The 24085-nt window shown below is 39.5% G+C and overlaps 2 protein-coding genes across 7 annotated transcripts; one reads left to right on the forward strand and one right to left on the reverse strand.

Annotated features, from left to right (window-relative positions):
- Nucleotides 1-612: 612 nt before the first annotated feature.
- On the forward strand, nucleotides 613-4822 carry ggt1a (gamma-glutamyltransferase 1a). Of its 3 annotated transcripts, none has more exons than XM_085909895.1 (12): nucleotides 613-773; nucleotides 846-980; nucleotides 1063-1148; nucleotides 1282-1474; nucleotides 1814-1974; nucleotides 2091-2240; nucleotides 2580-2764; nucleotides 3112-3299; nucleotides 3455-3582; nucleotides 3672-3784; nucleotides 3864-3977; nucleotides 4196-4822. In XM_085909895.1, the coding sequence occupies exons 1-12, from the start codon at nucleotides 613-615 to the stop codon at nucleotides 4340-4342; spliced, it is 1761 nt and encodes a 586-aa protein (XP_085766021.1). In that variant the 3' UTR covers nucleotides 4343-4822. The 3 variants fall into 3 exon arrangements, with proteins under 3 accessions (XP_085766021.1, XP_085766024.1, XP_085766023.1); XM_085909898.1 differs by having other exon boundaries at nucleotides 2580-2716; XM_085909897.1 differs by having other exon boundaries at nucleotides 846-976; nucleotides 1059-1148; nucleotides 2580-2716.
- A 1468-nt stretch (nucleotides 4823-6290) lies between these two features.
- anapc5 (anaphase promoting complex subunit 5) lies at nucleotides 6291-13299 on the reverse strand. Of its 4 annotated transcripts, none has more exons than XM_085910865.1 (17): nucleotides 12808-13299; nucleotides 12650-12729; nucleotides 12468-12577; nucleotides 12186-12384; nucleotides 12029-12095; nucleotides 11846-11947; nucleotides 11585-11775; nucleotides 11430-11511; nucleotides 11230-11322; nucleotides 9703-9884; nucleotides 9302-9437; nucleotides 9128-9202; nucleotides 8926-9047; nucleotides 8736-8843; nucleotides 8467-8614; nucleotides 8223-8385; nucleotides 6291-7125 (listed from the first exon to the last, which is right to left on the reverse strand). In XM_085910865.1, the coding sequence occupies exons 1-17, from the start codon at nucleotides 13003-13005 to the stop codon at nucleotides 6905-6907; spliced, it is 2277 nt and encodes a 758-aa protein (XP_085766991.1). In that variant the 5' UTR covers nucleotides 13006-13299; the 3' UTR covers nucleotides 6291-6904. The 4 variants fall into 4 exon arrangements, with proteins under 4 accessions (XP_085766991.1, XP_085766990.1, XP_085766989.1 ...); XM_085910864.1 differs by having other exon boundaries at nucleotides 6291-7128; XM_085910863.1 differs by having other exon boundaries at nucleotides 9272-9437.
- Between the last annotated feature and the right edge of the window lie 10786 nt (nucleotides 13300-24085).

Here is a 24085-nt window from a genome sequence, read left to right on the forward strand (position 1 = left end):
GTATGGAAAATGAATGGATGGACGTTAAGTTTAATCTTAAATTCTGTTCAGCTCCACGAGTCTCAGTGTATACAAGTATGTCATGGAAAAGAATGAAAATTTGAATCAAACTTCAGACGTAACCTTTGACACTGGTGTATACACAAAAGCAAATGAGATTTTTGTCACTTGTAGCAAAGATTCCACTCATCTGTGGCAGACTTTGAACCTGAGGAGATTCAGAACAGGACCATTGTGATTAGATTCAGATGCAATCAAAGCAGCGAGAGCAGGAGCCCGCAGCAGAAGGAGCATTATTAGTCTTCCTCAACAGCAGCCGCAGAAGCATGAGAGGAGAGCCAAACAGGGAATACCACAAGGGAACATGCTGTTGAGAAGCTTGCGTCACAAATACAGGCAGGGCTGTCTAACATATCTCAATTGGTGTGAGAGAAGAACAGAATAAGTGAAATAGAGCGTGACCTTCCAACCATGCCACTGCTGGCTGAGAAAATAACACAACTGTTCTGCTATCATTTCACAACGTATTAATGACAACCAACTTCTCTTGGCCTGTCTCGTTCACCAAATCCTGTCTGACAATGGTCTTTGTTGAATTTACATGGCAGGAAAATGGAAGCAAAGTCTGTAACTGCTGGTCTGGTGGTCCTTCTGCTGGTTATTGTGGGCCTGTTCCTCTTCATAGGGAAGAAAAACACCACTCCCCCTCCATGTCACTTGTTCTTAAGGGCCGCTGTCGCTGCCGATGCTGGAAAGTGCTCCGAAATCGGAAGGTAATTTGATGTTTTGTGCGCTATTTATAGTCGCTGCATGCATCACACGACAAACGTGTCAAATGTCCGTAGGGACATTTTGAAGAAAAACGGTTCAGCTGTGGATGCCTCTATTGCCGCCTTGCTCTGTGTGGGCCTTTTTAATGCACACAGCATGGGCATTGGAGGAGGGGTCTTCTTTATCATCTACAATGCTTCTTCAGGTGAGTCTTCCTCAATATTAGGAACGCCTTAATGAAGATGAATGAGCAAAATGATCCCTCGCTCACATTTCCTACTCAACAGAGAGCGTCGAAACCATCGATGCAAGGGAAACGGCACCCAGGAATGCCACTGAGGACATGTTTGGAAACAACACACAACTTTCTCGTACAGGTACAATCACATTTCCACAAGGCTGCACAGTTTAGTTTGCCACGCTTTATATCGGGCGATCCTTTGGTAGGATGGATGGAAATTAGAACAAAGAACGGCCGGCCAACACACTACTAATGCTTGTACATGACAGGTGGACTCTCCATAGCCATCCCTGGGGAGATTCGCGGCTATGAGATGGCACACAGGAGACATGGCAGGCTGCCATGGAAAGAGCTGTTTGAGCCAAGCATCGTCCTGGCCCGTGAAGGCTTTCCGATAGGGAAAGCCTTGGCTCTCGCCATCCTTACAAACAAGGATTTCATTCAAGGAAATGCAAACCTGTGGTGAGGAGAAAGCATCAGCAACATAAACGGTGGCACGCTAATTCAGGGATGCCGCATTTTAACAAAGAACATATCGTGTATGATAACGTTCAATATTTAAAGCAGCATTGAGCAAACATCCTGTAGTTTTCATTTCATATTCAACCCACACATCCAGTTTTACAAGGAGCCAAAACACGAAACTGTCACGGTGGCGCTAATTGGTGGCACCGATGCTAAACCTTGGTCAAAGATGCATTTGGTCGCCCTGCTCCATTCATCCATGACTGAAACTACATTTTCATCTTTTTGCGCAACTTCAAAATACTAAACACATTCTCTTCTCCTCTCATTTTACAGTGAAGTGTTTTGTGATTCACAAAAAAACATTCTCAGGGAAAAAGATATTATAAGATTTCCAAAGCTGGCAGACACATACCAGAGAATAGCAGAAGAGGGTCCTAATGTGTTCTATAATGGCTCAATGGCACGGAGAATCGTGGATGACATCCAGGCAGCAGGTCTTGTTGAATTATCTATTCCAAATCAAAAGCATTCATGAACACAATAAAAAAACAACAACAACAACAAGCAAATCAAGAAGGATAATCAATTAAAACCTCCATCAATATTCTAGGTGGGATCATCACTTTGGATGATTTGTTGGACTACCACCCAGTATTGAATGAAAATCCCCTCAAGCTGAGTGTTGGGGGATACACCATGTATGTCCCAGATGCCCCCTCCAGTGGTCCAGTCTTGGCACTCATTCTTAACATCGTGAAAGGTAGGAGCGACCTGGCCGTGCTTTCGCGTCATCGTGCACAAGGGAAGATTCCCACGTTCCTTGTGTTCGATTATTCCTGCAATGTTTCCAAACCTGCTTTGATGACTAAGTTCAATGGAATGTATGGTACACTGTTTTGACCTATGTTGAAGGAAGAGCATGTAAAATCCTGATCATTCATTTGTTCATGTGATTTGATTTGAGTGAACACTTGAATGACTTGCCAATTCTGTGCATGTATCTGGCTTTTGGCACACTGATGAAGTGACCTCATTCTAAGTTTGGAGCAAAATGAAGTTGATTTCACCGCAGACTTTTGTCATCGTGGATGTTTTGCAGGGTACAACTTCACAAACGCGAGTGTTTCCACAGCTGAGATGAAGACCCTCACGTATCATCGCATCATTGAGGCTTTTCGTTTTGCTTACGCCAAGAGGAGCAGACTCGGGGACCCACATTTCCTCAATATCACAGATGTAAACCCCCCCCAACTAATATCTCAAAACATTTACAGTAACCATATAGTTTCCTCAGCCGAGTAATTTTTTACCAAATTGATGCTCATACAAAAATAGCATGTTTACGTGTGATGAGCATAAAATAACGAGATAAGCTTGCAAAGAAATGGCACATTTTTACTTCGTTGAAGAAAACCAAAAAAGGTTCTTCGGAAATACAGAGTTCTACCAGTCACCAGTAACTTGCCACTCAGCCTTTTAATTAAACAGCGTTTTCTGTTGTGGGATAATAGAGGTGATGTGCAATGAATTTATATTTACGTATCAATTCTTTTTATATAATATGAAATCCAAATCTAGTTTGTGTGCTCATACTAGATGTCTTGAACTGAAAATTGTTTGGTTCTTCTCAGCTTATCCAAAACATGACATCGGCCTTCTTTGCTGAAGGCATAAGGAGGAAAATTACAGATGACACCACTCATCCAGTCATATACTACGAGCCGGATTATTTTGTCCCAGACAGCCACGGTACAGCTCATCTGTCGGTGATAGCTGAAGATGGAAGCGCCGTGGCAGCCACCAGCACCATTAATCTATAGTAAGATACTTATCTGCTTTACCGAAATCAATCCAAGCATTCACTTCGGTTTGACCTACTTGACATAATCCATCAGAATTATGGAACAACACATATAGATTCAACAAGTATGATTAATATGGTTGCTTAATCTATAGGCTTGTTTGTGCTTTCAGCTTTGGTTCCAAAGTTATGTCTCGATCAACTGGAATCATCTTTAATGATGAAATGGATGATTTCAGCTCTCCATACATAACCAATGGCTTTGGAGTCCCTCCCTCGCCTAACAACTTCATCCAACCAGGTGAGACCCGTCCATTTTAGGTCGTAATCATGGCATGCGTTGTTTAAGGAGGATTTAGGGTGGAATAAATATGTGTTTGTGTGTTACAGGAAAGAGGCCTCTGTCCTCTATGTCCCCCACAATCATCTTTGATAAAGACAAAAGAGTTAAAATGGTTGTCGGAGCATCCGGAGGCACAAAAATTACCACGGCTACTGCCTTGGTAAGACTACTCCCCATGCGGTCACATTTTTTTTGGTTTCTTCAAATGCCATGTTGTTCTTTTTACGTCCTGTGAACAGGTCATCCTGAACTCTTTGTTCTTTAAGTACAATTTGAGGAAAGCGGTGACCGAACCGCGAGTGCACAATCAGCTCAATCCAAATTTGACAGTGGTGGAGCAAGACTTTGACAAGGTGAGAGACGATGTATTATTGGATTATCTGATTCTTTTTTGATTATTTTCATAGCAATACAACTAAAACTAATAAAAGAAAAGTATGACTGTTGCGTCTACCATGCTCAACACGGAATGACGCTCGCTTGCTAAATTTGCCGTTATTGCAATACGGCAACCACTTCCAAGCATTTGCTCAGCCACACATTTTGAGACCTGCTGTGCGTGTGATACCAGAGAATCCTGGAAGGCCTAATTGAGAAGAACCATTTAACGCGGCTGCAGAGCAATCCAGATTCTGTGGTTCAGGTGGTGATGCGACAGGGAGAGCATCTCTTCGCAGAATCAGACCCCAGGAAAGGAGGATATCCTGCCGGATATTGAATATGGTTCCACACCCTTTTATGTCTTTTTTTTTTGGTTGACTATAAAGTAAGAAATTGCATCTGCTATAAAATGTCTGCATTGATGTTGTTATGGGAGAGCATGGTGAAGTTTTTCAATATTTGGAAGAGATGAGTAACGCTTGCTTGATTTAAAGAGTATGCAAATCCATTCAAATTAGTTTCACAAATATTTTCAGAATATGCATCTCATATCCTGATATGATATTAAATGCAAGTTATACAATATGCTCAAAGTTGAAATTGAAAAGTTGTTTTAAGTGTTGAATGTTGTACAAATTGTTACTAGCCATCTAACACTGCAAGTGTTTGTTAAAACCAGACTTGCAAGCAGCTGCTTTTTATAAAATAAAGACACCTCAGGTCGTTTGCCTGTTTCATGTCTGCCGATATTTGTTATCTGTATTGTTATTCTGATTATGGAATAACCATGTTGTTTCTTTGCCCCAAGCAGAAGCATTAAGTTATTTACAATAAATTGTACATGTTTTATATGCAGTTGAGTAGCTGTTAAGTTTATGTATTGTTGATTCTGAAAACAACTACATATATTTTTATAAAACATACATTGTTTTATGCTGTTAGTGACCAGATTTGTCATTAAATAAATACATCCAATACCCCTTTTTAGATTGTGAATTTTGTTATCTCATTTTGATTGGAAAAGTACTAAGCAAGAAGAAATTATTTTATTTATTTATTTTTTCCCCCACTTTATTTTTGGTTCTTTTATCACAAACAATTTATTTTAGGTTGCATTACCTGGCATGTTTCGGCATGTACTTCCACCTTCATCAAACATGTCAGGTAATGCAACCTAAAATAAATTGTTTGTGATATTGTTTGTGATGTTTGTGTGCTGCTTGACTAATTGTTTCAAATACGTTGATCACTTAACATTGAACATGGAGGACGGTAGAGTGCAGTCACGTAAGTTGACTTCAGAGCAGGGATATTTTATGAATGTCGCTTACGGACAGAATTTTGATACATAACAAGCAATATTTTACTGTCTGCGAATACATTACCCACCAAAATGTCAGCCTGTGTTTTTTTCATTAGACATTGGAACAAAGAGACTATTTATAGCAACATTTTAGCTGGGAGTTACTATGGGTAGTAGAATTTTTATTTTCACTCTTGGAAGTGCATGGGGTGCACTAAAGGAACGAAACAAGAACAACATACTCAAATGAAAAGCTACCTGCTGTTAACAGCCCCCCTTTCAATGATTTGCAAGTTGGACTTAAGAATCAAGACACGTCTCTAATCAGATGCTCGATTCCTGGTTTCCCCAGAATCTTGAATTAAACAAGTTCTAGACAATTATATGCTCCCAACATGGGAATAGGTCATTTTGTGTCCGAGCAAAACTGAAACTGCAAATGAGCCATTAAAACGAGGTGGTCTAATTTTTTCCAAGACTGCAAACATTGTTGTAATTCCTACACGTTCAAGTGATTTGTTTGTAAGCACCTCCAATTAAAAGCTAAAAGTCTGCAGTTATTGTAGATCTTGTTTCATTTCAAATCCATTGTGTTGGTGTTTAGAGCCGAAAAGATGAGCATTGTGTTAATGTCTCAATGTGTATGAGTCTGACTGTACGTGTGTAAGGCAATCCCAGAGAAGGTTGGGAAATGGTTCACCCCTTAAGTGATTGATGACTTTAACCTGCAGGTTCTTGAGTAGTTCCATATCAGACTCAACCAAGCATCCTTTAATGGATATGGATTTATGCATCGTGGCAGTCATACAGCAATAAAAATGAGGCATTCCCCAAAACTGTGACCACAACATTTGAAGCAAAGAATTTCTCAAAATTAGTAAAATGAAGTACCTGGAATTAAAGGCTGCACTCATATAGTGTAGGTTAAGAACTCCCAGTGGTCTCCAAATCTTACAGATGAGATGAATAAAAACAGAGCATGACAAAATGACATGTTTATTTTTTGGGGGGGAAAATGTCTAGTCAGAGAATATAGCTGATGTTATCAGACTTCAGCGTGTCAAGGATAAGTGGCAACCAGACTGTGTCTAGTTATGTCCTGGCAGGTTTTCTACATTGCAAGTAGAATCACAATTTATTTCTGCGGATTCAACATCGATATTTTCCTGGTGGACTGTGAATATTATCCGGGCCAGTGAAACAGTAAGATTACCTCCATTCATCAAAAGGCTGCCGCTAAAAATCACAGAGGCATGACAGCTCGTGACAAACCAGTGTCTGCCAGCCTGGGCTTACTGTTGCGTCACAAGCTCTTTAACCACGTTAGGTTTAGCATTGTGCCATCGTTCCAACCTACGTGGACACTATTTGAACACCATTAGAAATTGTGGTTGTACAAGTGGAGGTATAGTTTGTTTCTATAGAAAGATTATTGTATTCGATTTATGCAGGAATACAACAAAAGGTGATTCACATTCTCCTCTAGTTCAAAGTGAAAGGGGCTGTGAGGAGAACCAAGCATAACGGCCCTTGCTGCCATCTAGTGGCCAGTTGAGGCTACTTTCAAAACTCAAACGTCATTTGTCCAATGGGAGGTTAGAGGCGCATAGAGAGAGGCAGTGCTGGTGATTGTAGCTCCTGGTCCAATAGGCGAAAGAGCATGGCACTTTTGTTGCGTTGTGATGTTTGTCCCAGAGAATGGTAGAGCTGAGCCTGCAGGTAGTGGACCTCTCGCAGTTGGCCCTTGCAGTTCAGTTTGGAGAAATAAACTGCAGCTTCATTTAACATATCCACCGCTGAAACCGCGACATGCAAATCTGCTGGGAGAAAGTCAGCCGCTTAGGGGAAAACTCTTTGGGGCATTTATTCCATATACTTGATATCAAGTTTAAGGTCCACGTCCTAGTACGCTCTGTCCTCACTCGTAAGACATTTCAGCACACTGGTAGAATAATTGTGTCTTACAAGGAAGCTTTTTATTTCCCACTACTCGTGCCAATTTGTGCCGAGTAGAATGCAATTAAATCTTAATAGTAATAACACAAGGCTTAACTAATAGGCATGTTACACATTAGATGTCCTTGCTATGCAGCTACCGGTCCTTATACTACTATACGCTTTAATCTCAGTAGGGCAATTTTGTGTAATTGTAGGATCACAAAATGTTACTAGTGAGGTAAACTAGCTGCACTAGTTGATATCTGCGCACTATGAGTACTACTAGTGAAGTATTGGATTTAAACATGAGGATTTTCTTATGTCACCAGTAGTACTTGACTTGTACTGTAGCTAGAAATGGAAAAATGACGCTTCATTTTTGTCTCACTGACTAGTTGTTGTAATTTTTGACGACTCCTCTAGATGGCACTGTTGGTTTATAAAACAGGTTTAAAACAATGGCAAGTCAGTGTGCTTTCTGCCCTACGTTGAACCATCTAGAGCGCTCAATTAATACAACTGGTTCATGAAGCATCTTGAAGCTTCATTTTCCTATCACTATTGGAAGCACAGTTATCAACAATCAGAGATTTGCCCCATGAAACACATACTAGTATGCCAAATCTGTGGCTTGAGATGGGCATCAAGGATTTTGGGAGGAAAAGAAAGACTAAAGGGTTGAATATTTTCTTGACAATAATCAGGTAATGGCCATCACGGATCACTTGTTTTCTGGGTTTGGGCATGTGATGTTGGCAAGCTGAGTACTGTGAAGTCATTTTCAGTTGACAGCAAATGAAAAAAATGACGGGTGGTTTTTGCTGCTTAATTCATATTCCACAAACGCAGTATTAATTGTAGAAGATATTATGGTAAAGAAAATGTTTCATTTGACTTCCCCTTCAAATGACTTTCAATACTGTCTGAGGCAGAAGAGTGACTCACAGGAATTTGTGTAAGGCACAGTGAGTGTTACCTGCTTGCCCTTGTCTATTTGGCCTAAATCCAGCAAGAGCCATGTGACAGCGAGCTGCTAGCAGCAGGGCACGCCCTTTGTCCACCAGCGCTCCATGGGCCAGAACAGGCTCGATGGCTTCATGCAGGACAAGAAGAGCCTGCTCAGGTACCCCCAACATCAACTGTGATAAGAAAATAAAAAAAACAACAACACTTGTATGCTGTGATGTCTACAACTTGGGGGAAATGAGTTTGTGACCTACCTGCGTAAAGGTCAGGTGAAGGAGGGTTTCAGAGGCCAGCGACTGTAGGTGGTGCTGTCGGGCCAGAGACAAAGCTTGGAAGAGGAGAGGAAGGGCTGTGGAGAAGCCAGATGACTCCCAGTGGAGCTCAGCGGTGCAAAGCAGAACTCTGCATGAGAACAAAACGCCTGGTCATTCAGAATTTCCAAAGATAGGAAACGTTAAAGCCACACATTCCGTTTATAATTTGGCATTGGAATAGGGTTTGTGATACAGCATTGTCTTTCTACCTGATGATCATCTCTGTGCATTTGGTCTTCTCGCAGTGCACTTGCAATCGCTGCAAGATGCTGTAAGCCTCAGTGGTTCGATTAAGAACTTTTAAAACTTGCACTTTCCTGGCAAGGACAACCAAAAAAAGAATAAGACTTTTCATCTGGGTAAAATGACTTGTCAATCATTCGAGCCCCTTCATGTTACCTGTAGAGACCTTCTGTTTTGTTTAAAGCAGAAATGGAAGTGACGAGTTGCTCGGCCAAATTGTATTTTCCTTCAGTCATGTGCCGCTCAAACTGGATTTTGAGATCACAAAGCATCCAGAGCTGAATTGGGGAAAAACAAAACAAAAGCTGAATGCACGACATGATTTGTGGAGAAATGATTTATGGGTGAAAGTACACACCTTGGCATGCTGTGTGTGAGAAGGAAACTGATCTTTCAGATGCTGGAGGATGTCTGAAACTGCGGCATACAGGCCCTGTAGCACAAGTCAAGGTAGTGTGTGAACCGCTACCAGAGATACAACAACAGGCCACCAATGACATACATGTAGAGTATACAAGCTCCACGGTGCTACCTGCTCAGCATGCAATTCAGCCAGATGGCAGAGAGCCACAGCAAAAGCCTCAGTGTTGTTCTGCTGGACCCCGTAATTGACCGGTTCCAAGCTGCTCATGTGGAGAAGCAGTTGGGCCTGCTGCAGAGCCATGGTGCTGCACATAGAATAAAATGATTCATCTTTATGGCTTGGAATGTCACTGAGCTTTTAAAATCATTATTATTATATCTGTGACATACAACATTTCAAATGTTTATAAGAGCCCTGGTTAATGTAAACCCATGAGTACAACTTAAAGTGGGTAAATCATGAAGTCAGATTTCAGAAATATGCAAACAAATATGTGGCTTGATCACTTCAACTCATTATTCAGGAAACAATGATAGGTAAACATGGACACGCACACACAACTAGCTAACCTTTTGCCGTACATCCTCCATATGGACGTAGTCTGAGCCAGGCTGATCTCAATCAGCTCCGACAGGCTGTGCTTCCAGTGCAGGATGTCGGTGTCCTTAAGCGCATCCATCAGCTTGTGTGCCGTTTTACCTTGTGTTGTGCCCTGCTGTACCAAAGACTGGATGCCCAGCGATGCCAGGTACTGTAGCAAAGAGAAGAGCTCATCATTTCTTCAGCTTGGAACAGTGGACGGTCTTGCTGCTGGATTGCAAAGGCATAAACCTCATTGCTTAGACCGGAAGCCCTAACCTTTTTCATCCAGTTTTAAAAATGCTGAGTATTCAAATCAATAATCAGCTCGTCTCAGAGGTAGCCAAGGGATATAAAACAGTGACGGCCTTTGGATAGAAGCTGATTTTTACTTCTGCCTGCCCTGCATCACATGAACCAGTAGCTTCTATAGGGGAGGTGGGAAAACAAACCATAACAGTGTGGATTAGGTCCTTGACAATGCAATTACATTTCTTGATGGGTCATGCCTTGTATATATCATCCAAGTAGAGTCCGTAGTGTTCAAATGGTCCAGATGTGTAAGTCCTGGGAATAGGGACACTATGATGGCATCATCTGGCAGTTTTTGTCTTTCCTCCCTAATTTTTACGAGGAATAACGTTATTTCTACTTTGTGCAAGCACAAAAAGACTGAATTTTATGGTTCTTGTCTAACAAATACAAATGGCCATACCATGTCTTTCTGATAAGACAACTGGGATCGTATTATCGACCTTTGTTGACTTTTAAAAACTTTCAAACCAAAGTTATTTAAATAGGGCTGTGTTGGTTTCAGTTGCTTTCAAGTGCTGTGTTAATTGCATGTACAGTAATCCACTGGAATAGGGACAGAGCACTGCCGCAAATAGCGAGAAAAAGCAAATTAATTGTTTAGAATTTCCTATACATGCAAATGGTTGAATATGAACATAGGGAACTGTAATTACTGTAGACACTAAAAATAAACCAGCCACAAAAAACAGCAGCTTCATTCACTTATAAACACCACTTTCTGCTTCACTGTTCTTTTCCAGTGGTGTTCCAGCCATCAAATTCACCATAGGTTGAGGATATTAGAGAACAAACATGGGACCTCATGATCTCAATTCTGCAGAATTTATGACTGTACGTCCTTTGCGGAAGGGGCTGGCGTGGGGGAGCTTCAGTAAGAGCTACAGACTGATGATGTTTCCAAAGGAGGAACCCATGTATGCCTATATACAATGTATACTTATTGCCAGGTCTGTATCACAAATGAGAATTGCCTTAACTGGACGAATTAAGGTTAGATAAACTCATCCAATTATATATTCTGATTTTTGGATAGAAATTTTCACAGTACCTTTTACAGTAACGTAGAATATTGACATATTTTACTCATTGCCGTTAGGTTAAATATTGAGTTGACCAAAATTCAATCTCACCTGCTGGGAGTTGCTAATTCAAACTCAACATTAAAAAAAGTAAGCCCCCAGACACTTCTCATTTGCACTCACCGGCAGGCAGAAATGAACGGCCATTTTGACAGAATCCTCAGTTAAAACAGTGCTGTCGCATCCTTTCATCTGCTCTAGAGTGTAGAGCCAACTCTGATGCAGGGAACAAGAAGAAAGGGACAGACAAAGAGGCTCAATGTTTAACAGCTGTAAAAAAAAAAAAAAAAACTGTCATGTGAAATCATAAAAGTTGGTTTTACCAAACAGTGCTGCAAGCAGACATGATCGTTGGACTCTTGAGCGATTCGGATGGCCTCCTGCAGGACCAGACCAGCCTGCAGGCTATGGGACAGAAAAGGGAACATTCAGATAGTCCAAAGATCTGTCTGCTGAGTTCAGCTGCTCTTGTACTCACTAGTGCCCAAAGCGACAGTGAAGGCTGGCCAGGTTTAGAGTGGCATAGCGAAGATTTCTGCCGTAGCCTTCTTCTCCGTTGCTTTTCCCTTCATTCCCAGACAAGATCAGCCGGTCGAAATAATGTAAGAGACTGTGGGTGGAGAGGAAGATGTCCTGTACTCTGATGCTGTTCAGATAGTTCAAGTAGTGCTGAGGAAAGGAAACATTCATGAAATCATCTAAGGGTCGAAATTGTAAGGTTGAAGAAGATGACTCTTACCGCTTCAGCAAAGTCTGGATTGAACTTGAGCATGTTATTGAGCTCCTCTTGCAGCAATGCAGGCTTTAGGGATTTATTCTCGTCGTTCTTGAGAAGGTATGCCTGAAGGCAGATGGAGACGCCAGATGTGCATCACACGAATGCAAGTTCACGTGAAACAAATTGCTGAAGTGAAAAACACACCTGTCTTGCAAGAAAGTACTCGGCTTGTTTTTGTGAAAGGGGACCTCGGCTTGGAGTGTTTTCAGGCCTATAATAACATCCGAGTAATACAAGTGAGTAGTCACCCCACCATCAAAACAAAATTGCTACTTTGAACAAAATAGATCGAGACATATACTGAATTTCTCTGTCTAGTTGGTCGCCGATTGTCTCCTCAGTGCTGGTGAGATCCATATCAGAGTCATCCATCGGCAGTGCCATCAAACCCACTTGGCAGTCGTTGCTGGGATAGTAGTGCTGCAGGGACTTGTACAACTTGTAAACTTGACTGAAGGAAAGCTTGTTATAGGCCAGGAGCATGTGTCTCATGAAAAGACCTAAAACACACGAGAAGCAGAGAAGAATGCTTGGTAAGTTTTTTACCACATTTCTTTTTTTTTCTTTTTGCACTGCTACCCACCTACAACACTGGTTTTATACGCCTCTGAATCAAAAGCTGTGAACGGAGTGAGCAGAGTGGAAAAGAAATGTTCCATGTCCTTCAGCTCTCCATCTACAATTTCTTGCAGCCTTTGAATTTCAAAACAATACAGAAAAAATACGAGATATAGATTTTCCACAGATTTTCTGTTTTGAGCAAACCTTGCTTTGACGGAATATGCGGTTTCAGGACAACACTCTTCCACAAGCTTGAGGAACTGGCCAAGAGAAAGGTCCGAGCTCTGAAATACAGCATGAGAGAAGCAGACTCAGTTACTCCCGGTGGTACAGACTACAATATGTAATTTAGTTAAGACTACCTGCTGTAGGGGTAAAATGAGCTTGTTCAGGCGTCTTCTTTCCGGCAGAGTGATCGTAGACGATGTCATCTCGTACAGTAACGCCAATACAGAGATTTTATACGGAGTAACCCAGTCTTTAATCCCAAAAACATTAGCATGGACCACTCCGTTGGTCATCATGGGGTTAAAATAAAAACTTTCATGTACACTTGCCATCCTTCCAAAACTAGCCGGTGTCTCTCCGAAGAGGGACAAACACTGACCAGGCTTCTCGACTGGAATAGATCGTTGTGGCTAGCTTGCTAGCAAGCTATCAATGCGACTTCTTCCTAACGGTAGATCGCGTGAAAGGCATTTCACAATTATAGCTGATCGTTAACTTTAAAAATAAGGCACCGCATCATTCGCTTCCATCTCGGAATGTAATGCCTTTATCGCATAGTAGTAATAGTAATAAAAGTTATTTGATTTCAAACCCTCCTCCTTCGGTCCGCTCAAAAACACGTCACAGTGACGCAATTTTAAAAAAAAGAATTTGCATAACTTTATTTTAAGTATATTCGTTGACATGTGCAAAACAAAATACTTTATCATAACGCTTAATTGACAAATTTACATTATAGATTTTACAAAAATTTTTGATCCCAATGTACATCAGAAGATATTCTGTTTAATCAATATTTATTGTCGTCCAGTAATTGCAGTTTGAAAAGTACACACAAACTGCATACTGGGGGTAAAATTGTGCATCACCTCAAAGTGTATGAAGTACTTTGCTCGTATTTTGAAGGGGAAAATACATCTACTGGAAGAGCATTTAATTGTTCCATCGTTTGATCAAAGCAGACCTTCAGACCAATTAAGTAAAATTTGAGAATTTCCTGTGGAACCCCAAATGATCTTTCAGGCCAGACTTATGTGGTTCGGCACCTTGGTTGGGAATAACTGTCTTAGATTCAGATGGAAAAAATAATATTGATGGATAGTAGTAACACTATACTAGATAGTGTAACAGGGAAAAACCCCGAAATGTTTTAATTCAATAAGTACATCATCAACAAAATAAAAACCTAAAATCACCAGATACTGTTAATTTCTGGACTATCTTAAAGTCGTCATACATTTTGCTTTCTGTCAAATAATAGACACTAATCAGGTCCAAAGCACCTATAAAGTATATAGCAACAGTTAGACAAAATTAGAATCTCATAATGGCTGTGTGTTTGTATGCTCGACAGGTTTGGCGTCATGACAGAACGGTAATTATCCAGGAGATGGCACTATGGCACTGCCAACTCAATGTCTAGATTTTAATTTACTTTAATGAGTTTTCCACACACACGCACGCACCCAGGGGCACGCACGAACGCACGCACGCACGCACGCACGCACGCACGCACGCACGCACGCACACCCGGGCGCACGCACACATTTATCCTTCCATTTCTCTGTGGCTGTCGAGCACACAGTCGACTAGGCTGACACCTGTCAGAGTTGACATTCTTTGCAAAGTCTAAACTGACTGTAAATGCTTCTGTCAATATATGAGTCACAGTGAGCTAACAGTACCAGCTGCAGTTGCTAGGGTTTGATATATGAAGAATTTTGCTCAATTGTCCCCAAAAGTCAGTGTATTTGCCCCCAAAAGGCCACAGAATAAACATTCACTCTTGAAAACATGACAACAGAATATATAGATCATCTTTGAATAACATATAAATCTTGGAATTTTAATACCTATCAAGAAGCAAACAGTATGGACTGCAATTTCTGTCTGATGTGATTAGTTTGAGACATTTTTAGTGAATTTTGTTTCAGAGTGCATTTGGATGCTTTCAGAACATCTTGAATTTTATTGTGAATTCAATCAAATGAACAACATGAGTAAATCATCACAGTATAGCATCATAAATAAATGATACAGTAACTTAAGATCAAGCAGTTGAGCAACATGCAATTTGCTAAGATATTATCCGGTGAAAGTAATATCGAATAGCATTCGCTTACCAGATTGAAGAAATTCAAGTGCTGTCCCACTCAGCAGTTGAGTCATTGTTTAAAAGTCTTGTCGCTTTTCCACCCATTGCTAGACACAGATGTTCTTGTTTTTCACGGCACACCAAATCTCTATTATAAAATATATTGCAAATGTCACCTTCCATTTCACCCGCCATGGTAATAAGAAAATCCGAGAGACCACTGTGACCTGCGCTGATCTTTTGCCTGGTTGGAACATGGCCTTTTTAATTAACATATCGAACTGCTCCTCTTTTCAAATGTCAACTTATCTACCTTTCCCACTTGAAGCATTTTGCATAATTATATCATCCACTTTTTTTTTTTGGTGCATTGTTCTTGCGGTTTAAAAATGGGCAAAACATCTGCCATTCTTTCCGAGCACCTGTTGCGTGACCTCCATCTGTGAGCGTTTGTATGCCGGCTGCTGGGCCACCTTTTAATCATCACGATATCAACAGGATGATTGCATTCTCCTACTGCTACCTCTCTGCTGTTTGTGTCTCAAGTGTGTTTTATAGATTAACAGAGATACTGTAAACTTATTGTGCCTCGTGTGAGAAATGACAGACCTCTGTGTATGCTGACCCTGACTCAGCTTGCCGCTGCTTACTCAGAGACTCTAAATGGATTAAGTCGTCAGCTGGACAGCCCATGTGAGATTTTTTAATATCCAGCCTGAGGTGTATCAAGCCACCGTCTGCCAAGCGGTATCAGAGGGATTTACTTTACTTTTATTGCATCTTTCTTTCTCCATTTTCTCATCAAGGACATGGTCATGCCCTCGCTGATTCCTTAAGGTGTGCATAGGTAAAAATAGATTCAATGAACTCCAATACAAAAATCATCTTTTATAATGTCAATTCATAGCAGATGGGAGGCGGGCCAATTAAAAGGCCTGGTTTTATGTCTTGGCGGTTTTCCATTGTTGACCAGGGTAAACCCACTCTGCTTTGGCCCCCACACAAAAGGCTGATAAAGGAGAATGAAAAACAAACACTGGTGACTCTAGGTGACTTAATGGGTTTGAGAAGAGACAGAAAAAAAGACCACAAGCTTTTTAACTTAAATGGAGAGGGGAGCACATGAGTGACATGCCCCTTTGTTTTAGAGTTTGACTGGAGATTTAGATCTTTTCGACCTTGATCTCAATCACGTCTTTCACTGTGTTGGTGCACAGTGGTTCTTCCTGAAGTCACTTTCAGGCTGGAGGAGCATCAAAAAGTCTGATAAAAAAACATGTCTGTTGTTTTCTTGTTTGCAGATTTTCTCTTCTGGGAAGAGAGTTTGGTTTCCTCAGTCTGCTTATTTGTGCCCGTGTTTGTGTGTGCGCATACCCCGAGTGATGGAGTGGGTCTTTTCATACGTTGGAATTTTTACTGTTGTTTGTGACAGAAAAAAATATACCAAAAACAGGAAACAAATATAGACCAAAACGTAGATTATAATTACAGTTTTGAGTCGTTTGAATGTAACTTTAAAAAGTGTGGCGCATTCCTGACTCATTACATTTATCTTTAGAAGAATACTTTATTATAGAAGTTGTGGAAATTTCTTTTCTTTCATTTTTAATACAGAATAAAATGATAATTCTACTATCATCCATACTGTCTACACTGTTTGGGGTCCTGGACAAGCTTGCTTTTAACTCTGGTGACCCTGGACTGGCCACCATGTTTATAATTATAGATTTTATTCATAATCACAGGGAGATTAGGCAACAAAGAACATTGATATTCACATTTACACCTACAGCATGTGGAATTAGTCTTCAATTAACCCAGCACACATGTTTTTGGGATGTAGGAGGAAGCGCATGCAAGCAATAATTAAACACCACAATTTGGACCAGGGTCAAACGCACGTAGAGTGTGGACATGCTTTCCTTCTGACTAGCCCTTCTAATTAAAATGGAGGAAAATAACTAATTGACTCACATGTCTAATAAAGGCGAAATTGAGTTTACTGCTGCAAATTATGTTGAATGAATAACAAGGAATTGATTATTTCCCCCTGTTGTTAATTGCCCATCCTGACTTTACAGTGACTTTCCTGGTAGCATGTACAGTTTATAATTTCCTTAGCTTTGTCGAAAGGCTAAATACTAACATTTGATGACATATCTATTATTTATTAGTTGTATACTGTGGTTAATCAAATTACGTTGTTTCTCTAATCAAAATACATTTTATAGACAATGTTAATAACCTCGGCAATACTAAACTTAGGAGACATAAGAAAAAGTTCAGGGTGAATTTTTCAATCTATATGCTGTAGGTACTAGTAACTGAAGAAATGAGACTCAGTCAGGGAATCACTTTGGCCTGCTTGCCAACCCTGTAAAGTGGCAGACTTTGTGGCTTTATGTTATATAACATCACAAATCCTTCTTGTTAAGATACAAGTTGCACTACGACATCGTGGCTACTCAATAAATACAGCATCTCCCGAGTGGACATCGGCTGCAGCTAAAGTATCAGGTGTAGCTCAGATGCATCAAAGGGTCTAAAACGAGATTGGCATGGACGCTCACAAGCAGCAGATTTCAAAGAACTCATAAATTGTTCTTAAATAAAAGATGATCACACAAGACTTTTCTGAATGGATACATATTTTTCACTCACCCTCCCTTCTCCTGAACGGCTTATCAATTTAGTGGCTTACTTGTTGATTGTACCCTCAATGTTCCACCTTTATTTATGCAGCTGTAGTGGAATCCCTTTCCAAGATTTGTGAAAGGATTTGCCTTTTTTTACTTTGTGGGAAAAAAAAAACAGCAAAAAAACAGACAACAATTAACCACTTGCTTGTACTTTTAATACATAAACGAATGAATGAATGAATGAACGAATGAATGAATGAATGAATGAACCTTAATAAGCAGCAAGCAAACGCACTCAAAATCTGAATTTGAACATTTTTCTTTGCTATATTGAACGTAGTCAAGACACAATTCTCATTAGATTTGAGAGTGGTGAAATTTCATTGACGATGACTAATTAATACATCCAAGCTTTATAATGAGACTGGAAACCAGATAGGTTTATAGAATTCTGCATATTACAGTAGTAGCCTCAAATCATTCATGTGGAGAAACATCACATCCTTTTCATTTGCATGTGTTTTTGTTTTGCTCTCTGCTTTCTTTCGTTTCTCAATTCAATTCATCTGGCAAATCACTTCAAGGTATATATATATATATATATATATACAGATATACAGATAATATATATATATATATATATATATATATATATATATATATATATATATATATATTATATATATATATTATATATGTATTTAAAACAACCTCAGCCTCCTTAATGCTACTATTCAGTAGTGACCGCCATCTTTGTGGAATTTTCTAAAAAACATACTGTGACCTTCATAAGGATAAGCACTTTAGAATAAGGAGGGATGGATTTTGTTTCCATGAGCAATAAACCCTTTCCATGGTTTATGGTTGAGTTTTAACGAAAACATAATTAGACAGCGTGTAACTAAAGAGTTTGAAAAATTGTAGCACACCTACTGTTTGTTGAAAATCTACTGTTCAAAATGGTGCTATTCGTGCATGGCATATTTAAAATGTGTTGCTTACTTTTCCCACAAATAAAAAGTAATTAGTTCTCAAAGTGATGAAAATAAAGCAGCCAAAAAACATGCCGCCACAAGAAAATCCTAAAAAAAAATCCTTTGATTAATGTGCACTTTTAAAAGAAATGGAGAATGGAAAATGAGTTGCGTTTCCAAGTCAGTTGAGGTCATTTATTCCAATTCATACTGTACTGTTTTATGTCTGAACAATCTAATCAGATCCAATATTCTCAGAGAATAAAAACCTCAGCTTTGACAAAGTTGATAAAGCTCAGCTTCGATTTGAACTCTCAGAGAGAATTCATCACTTGCTATCGATTATATTCTTTATTATTTTGGTATTGCTGAAGAAATACAATACATTATCCGGAGAGCTAAGATTTTTAATATGTATGTATTTACATAGCTACTTCCCGAATGAAGGAAATCAGAAAGAGTGCTACCAGCCACCCCCCCCGCTCCTCCCCACACATCTTTACGTTATTTACGTTATTTAAAATGGCTTATCTTTGTCAATCTACAGCCTTTAAAGGAAACATATTATTCATTTTTTCACAACATAAAACTGGTCTCACTGTGATGAAAGGTCTTCATTGTTTGATCAAAATACAAAAAGGATCAAGAACTACAACACACTTAATAATCACTTGAAAGTGTGGTTGAAATATTTTAAATTGAATTTTGGCAGGGGAAGATTCGGTCCCACTGTTCATCCCGACTATCTATAAAATGAAGAGTACGACTTTTGTTACCATGACAACTGGTGTCAGAGCTGAGGCATTGCTACAACTTTTTTTGTAACTTTTTTATTTATTTTTTATTATTTTGGTACATGAGCATTGTAAAGAGAAGGCCGGTGATTTGGCTCCAATTTGACAATGTAGAGATGAATTCTATTTGCTATTGCTCATCCTTTTCAACAGCGTAACATGATAAGAACTCACTGAATTTAAAACAGTCTTCATTAAAGCATTTCATGATGCTGTAACGAAGGGAAAAAAAACACAAGCCATCTTTGTATTCTATTATATGAGACATCCTGAAGTTTGAATATCTACAAACCAAATGCACTCTTGTATGTAGGTAAATAAACATCTGAACAAGCTTGGTTAACAGGAAGACTTGTTTTATCTCAACCCTCGCCTCCACCCCTTGTGCTACTTCCTGTACCTGAATCCAATTTTTCTTCCAATGAATGCTCATCCTGTTCCCATCGTCCTTATGTCAGGATGACATACTGTTTCACCTGTCCAATTTTCAAGTTGACCCATCGGATATCATTGAGGTGTCCCGATAAGCGTGAAGCTGTCAAAGGTATTGATGTCATGGGATATAGGTAGCGTGAAAGCTATATATCACAACAAACTTATGCTTTTATGACATTACAGGAAAAGAGCACATCCCGACTGGAAGGAACGTTTGTGGTTACAAATATATGCGGCTAAATCACAAATTAATTTGAGAGGTAGTTCATATTTCATGTTTCCAATGAAAAAAGTAGCACAAGGGCTTGAAAATTAAGTAACGGCTGACTCACTGGCTCATTTGTCATGTAAATATATTTGAGTTCAGCATTCCATGCAAATTTTAGTCGTAGGGTTCTCGGCTTTTCAGGTACATTGCACACAGAGTTCTAAATAGCTTATGGTTTTAAATGTCATCCACCTGATGCAAGGTGCAGCACCGGAATCCTGCTATTAAACAGAGCGAGGACATTAGAAATGATCAACTCCTCGTGATTAACTAATTGTGCTCGCATGCGGTAATAGCATAATTAAAATGTGGGATCATTACTTGATGTTTGCAGTTGTGGATTGTTCGGACAAAGAAAAAAAAAAGGGTTGACTCTTGCAATTAAGCTCACGTTTCAAACACATAAACATCGATCTCAATGGAGTACACAAATGTGTTCGCCGCTATTTTGGTAATGTTTATCTCCGTCTGCAGTCTGCACTAAATGATCCGATGAAAGAGTGAAAGAAAAGCGTGCGGATGAGCATTAATCTGAGGGTGATACAGGGGAAGACTCATGAAGTGAATGATGCGGCACAGTCATTTCACACATTGAATGAAAGCTCTTTAATTTCTGGGCCATTAATTGGAATGATCCTTTTCTCAATAAAGTTCTCATTTTAAATTAACTTTAGTGAAGGATTTATAATGATTTTTCCTGATAAAGGCATATAATTCCACACGTACTCCTCCCCCAACATGGGCACGGAGCTTCAACACATGCTTCGTCCATAAAAATGCAAACTTCATTGATTGCAAAGAAATTTCTCCCTTTTAATGCTGTAGTTGCGGCAAAAGGTCACTGCCAAACTTAATAAATTCAAATGTGAATCTGGTTTTGACTTAACATACGGGTAATTAGACTAGATGCAATAACACAGCGACCTTGGAGTAACACACCTGGATAACAAGATATCAAACAGCACCATCCATCCACACTTTGAAAGCCACCACTACTGCTGCTCCCTGCTCAAACAGGCTGCTACCTTGAAGCTGAAGCTCATTAACTCTTCCAGACATTGTTATGTACTCCCTCTTTGATAACTGACAAGTGTGTGTGTGTGTGTGTGTGTGTGTGCCAGGCTGTGTGAACATCTTAACAGCATGCCATCAATTGAGTTCACTTAGAGCGGATTCAAACATGTATCCAAGTACGTATCTATGGTGACAAAACATAAAATGACCTACTCATTATCTTGACCACATTATTAAACAAATTTTAGAGAGAAAATGTTTTATACCTTTGGATAATACTGTTTTCTTCAAATAAAAAGGTACTTTATCGATTAAATCTTTCAGTCCCCCAGTCCCTCCCTCCTTCCCCCATCCATCCATCCATCCATCCATCCATCCATCCATCCATCCATCCATCCATCCATCCATCCATCCATCCATCCATCCATCCATCCATCCATCCATCCATCCATCCATCCATCCATCCATCCATCCATCCATCCATCCATCCATCCATCCACCCTCACCATCCATCCATCCACCCTCACCATCCAACCCACACTTTCCTCTCCCCAGCCACTTTCTCCCGCTCCTCTCAGGTCATTCCCAGGCCAGCCAGGTGGCATATGGCCTTATTTAGCTCGAATGGTGCCCATGTTCTCAGTGTAGAAACAGGTAAAAGTTCAGTTTCACGCCAGCGCAAGTCTTGTCTCATGTGTCTGGGGCTGAGTTGCGCTCTTCTGGGCGCGCAGCCTCGCCCACCCCATGCACCTTTTCTTTTTTTTTACCTCCTACACATACCAACATTTATGATGCTTTAAGAGTGATTCTATCACATCTTTGATAACTTTGATGCTGCATTGATTGTGTTCAGGAAATTGTTCTTAAACAGCCGCTCACAATTTGCAATTTCTTTAAATGATGAGGAAAGAATAGTGCAACTCTTCAGCACATCCAAAGTTTCATCGACTCAAGATTTATTGAATCACTTGAATATTATCTTTTAATTGTTAATTGTTTTTTTTATTTTATATTTGCATGTTTTGTTGAAAATTTGTATTATGAATTCCACAATACACAACAAAGGCAAGCATGTAGACAAAACTCTCCCAGAATTATGTACAATAAAATAGATCCAAACTGTCAATTATGCCTTAGTTAGTTAATTAATTAATTAATGTTTCCATTGTCACTGTCAGGGAGGTCTGTCTACTTTGACCGAGTTTATTTTCTACAATCTGTCGATTTATTGAGTTAACCTTTATTCAATTAAAAATTGACCAAAAAAGTAGCGCAGATGAACGAGATGAATCATACTGCTGCAATGCAGTGAATGGTGGTATTAATAGTGAGCAGTGGGCAAAAAGGCGATGAATTCTTTCCAACATTTGTTTAGTAGATAATCAGCAACCTGTGCAAAAGTGGTCAATTAAACAGGGAATACAGTTCTATATTTCAGTAAGGTTGGGAGGACAGTCATGTTAACCAGAGGCAATTTAACAAATATGTTAATGAGGATTTATTGCACAGTGTTTGTGTGTTTCAAATGAAAGTGAACCATCAAGCCAGATTTCCAGGTATTTGTAGCAACTCCTGAATTTTTGTAGGTATAGATTTTCTTATATTTAGTGATAACTCCAGACTGGAAAGTGGATTTTGAATCTTGTCAGCATACAGGTACCTTTAGCCTGAAAATCTAGTGTTGGACCACATATTTGAGAAGTGATCTGAAAGAAGATTAAACAAAGTTGGAGGCCAATATTCCACAGTTTTTTGATGAGTATGGAATAATTGACAGAATCAAATACCTTAACCAGATCCACAAAACATAACAACCCAGTATTCTTTATTGCCCATAGCACACACAATATAATTTATTGCCTTTAACATGGCAGATATACAACTGTGCATAGTTATATAGTGATAATGGTGTTGGACTAAACAATCCGACGGCTGAATACGAACGTTAATATTTGGTTCCTCTCATTCAGTTCAATAAAGAAAGTCAGCACATTTTCAAAATATCCCTGCGGTTGTCTCCTTTTAGAGTGGCTAGGTGTACATCATGCCATGTCTCTCATCATAATTACCATTCATTTCGTTAGTCCTTGCTAATCTTTCATTCACAAATCCACACAACGATACTGTAAAAAGGATAAGCCTTCGTTGATCAATTTACCAATATACAATAAATACGTGGACATGGTTGTAATAAATTCAGACTAAAATGCAATTTATTTTGAGCTCTTTATCATTGGAATTAATCTGGTTTCTGCTCAGAGAGACCAGGTGCAATCACCAAAGGAGGTTGGAGTAAATCTGTTGCTTAATTTATTTATGTCAACTTGGCAAGCTGCCAGTTGCAGCAGATGATTTCATTTATTAGTGGAGAGTGCCTGATATAACTGGATTACAATCTAAAATTTTTCTGTCAACCTCAGCGTTTGTTGAACCCAAAAGATATCCTTATCCATATCAACGCATGGTGCAAATGCAGTCACTTGGTATTTTTTTATGATTATTATTCTACGGGACATCGATATTGAGGTACATCTACTCTCAAAATCATTTTTATGACTATTTAGGAAGTACTAGTTACACATGCTAGTTGTTTCATGTGTTTATTTGGCTGTAATTTGTTCTGCACTCACTCTTGGGAGCATTACTGTATGTTCACCAGCTTGTTGAGTCTTTGCCAGCTGTTTGTTTATTTTTCACTGGCAATCTGGATTTCTTTTTTTGTTATTTTGGAGGGGAAAAAAAAAATACTGGAAGGAATGTTGATGGGAGCATTGGGAATGAGTAAACCGTACAATAAAATGGATTATAAAGCCGAGATAGTGCAACCGTAGAGTATTTTTTTTCTTCTTTCATCACCATTTGATTTACTGGTGACCGAAACCTTTGGGGTCCACATTGTTCGTGGACTTTAAGATCTATCCATGTCATCATTAGTATAGCTACTGCTGTGATGCAATGCAGGTTCATTCATACTGTCCAAATTATACAATTGAATAACCGCTCGGTAATAAATATAAAACACAAACTGGAAAGAAATTGAGCACGCCACTCGGTGCCTCCAGAGTCCCTTCTGATGTGAACAGATCACAGTAATAGTTACATCACCAAATTTCGAGGGGGTTATTTATGTGGATGACACATAAGGACACAAACTGCTCCTGTGTTAGGAATTTCCAATTTCTTCCTCCCGCCT

The sequence above is a fragment of the Syngnathus leptorhynchus genome, chromosome 4 (assembly GCF_054491065.1).
Source record: "Syngnathus leptorhynchus isolate UIUO chromosome 4, UIUO_Slep, whole genome shotgun sequence".
Lineage (NCBI taxonomy): Eukaryota > Metazoa > Chordata > Actinopteri > Syngnathiformes > Syngnathidae > Syngnathus > Syngnathus leptorhynchus.

Coding starts and splice junctions, on each gene's coding strand:
- ggt1a (XM_085909895.1), top strand. CDS start 613: ATGGAAGCAAAGTCTGTAACTGCTGGTCTGGTGGTCCTTCTGCTGGTT. Junction 2,241..2,579: donor CATTCTTAACATCGTGAAAG/GTAGGAGCGACC, acceptor GATGTTTTGCAG/GGTACAACTTCACAAACGCG. Junction 3,583..3,671: donor TAACAACTTCATCCAACCAG/GTGAGACCCGTC, acceptor TGTGTGTTACAG/GAAAGAGGCCTCTGTCCTCT.
- anapc5 (XM_085910862.1), bottom strand. CDS start 13,005: ATGGCAAGTGTACATGAAAGTTTTTATTTTAACCCCATGATGACCAAC. Junction 9,438..9,702: donor TGGAGGATGTACGGCAAAAG/GTTAGCTAGTTG, acceptor TTCTATGTGCAG/CACCATGGCTCTGCAGCAGG. Junction 9,203..9,271: donor GGAGCTTGTATACTCTACAT/GTATGTCATTGG, acceptor CTTGTGCTACAG/GGCCTGTATGCCGCAGTTTC.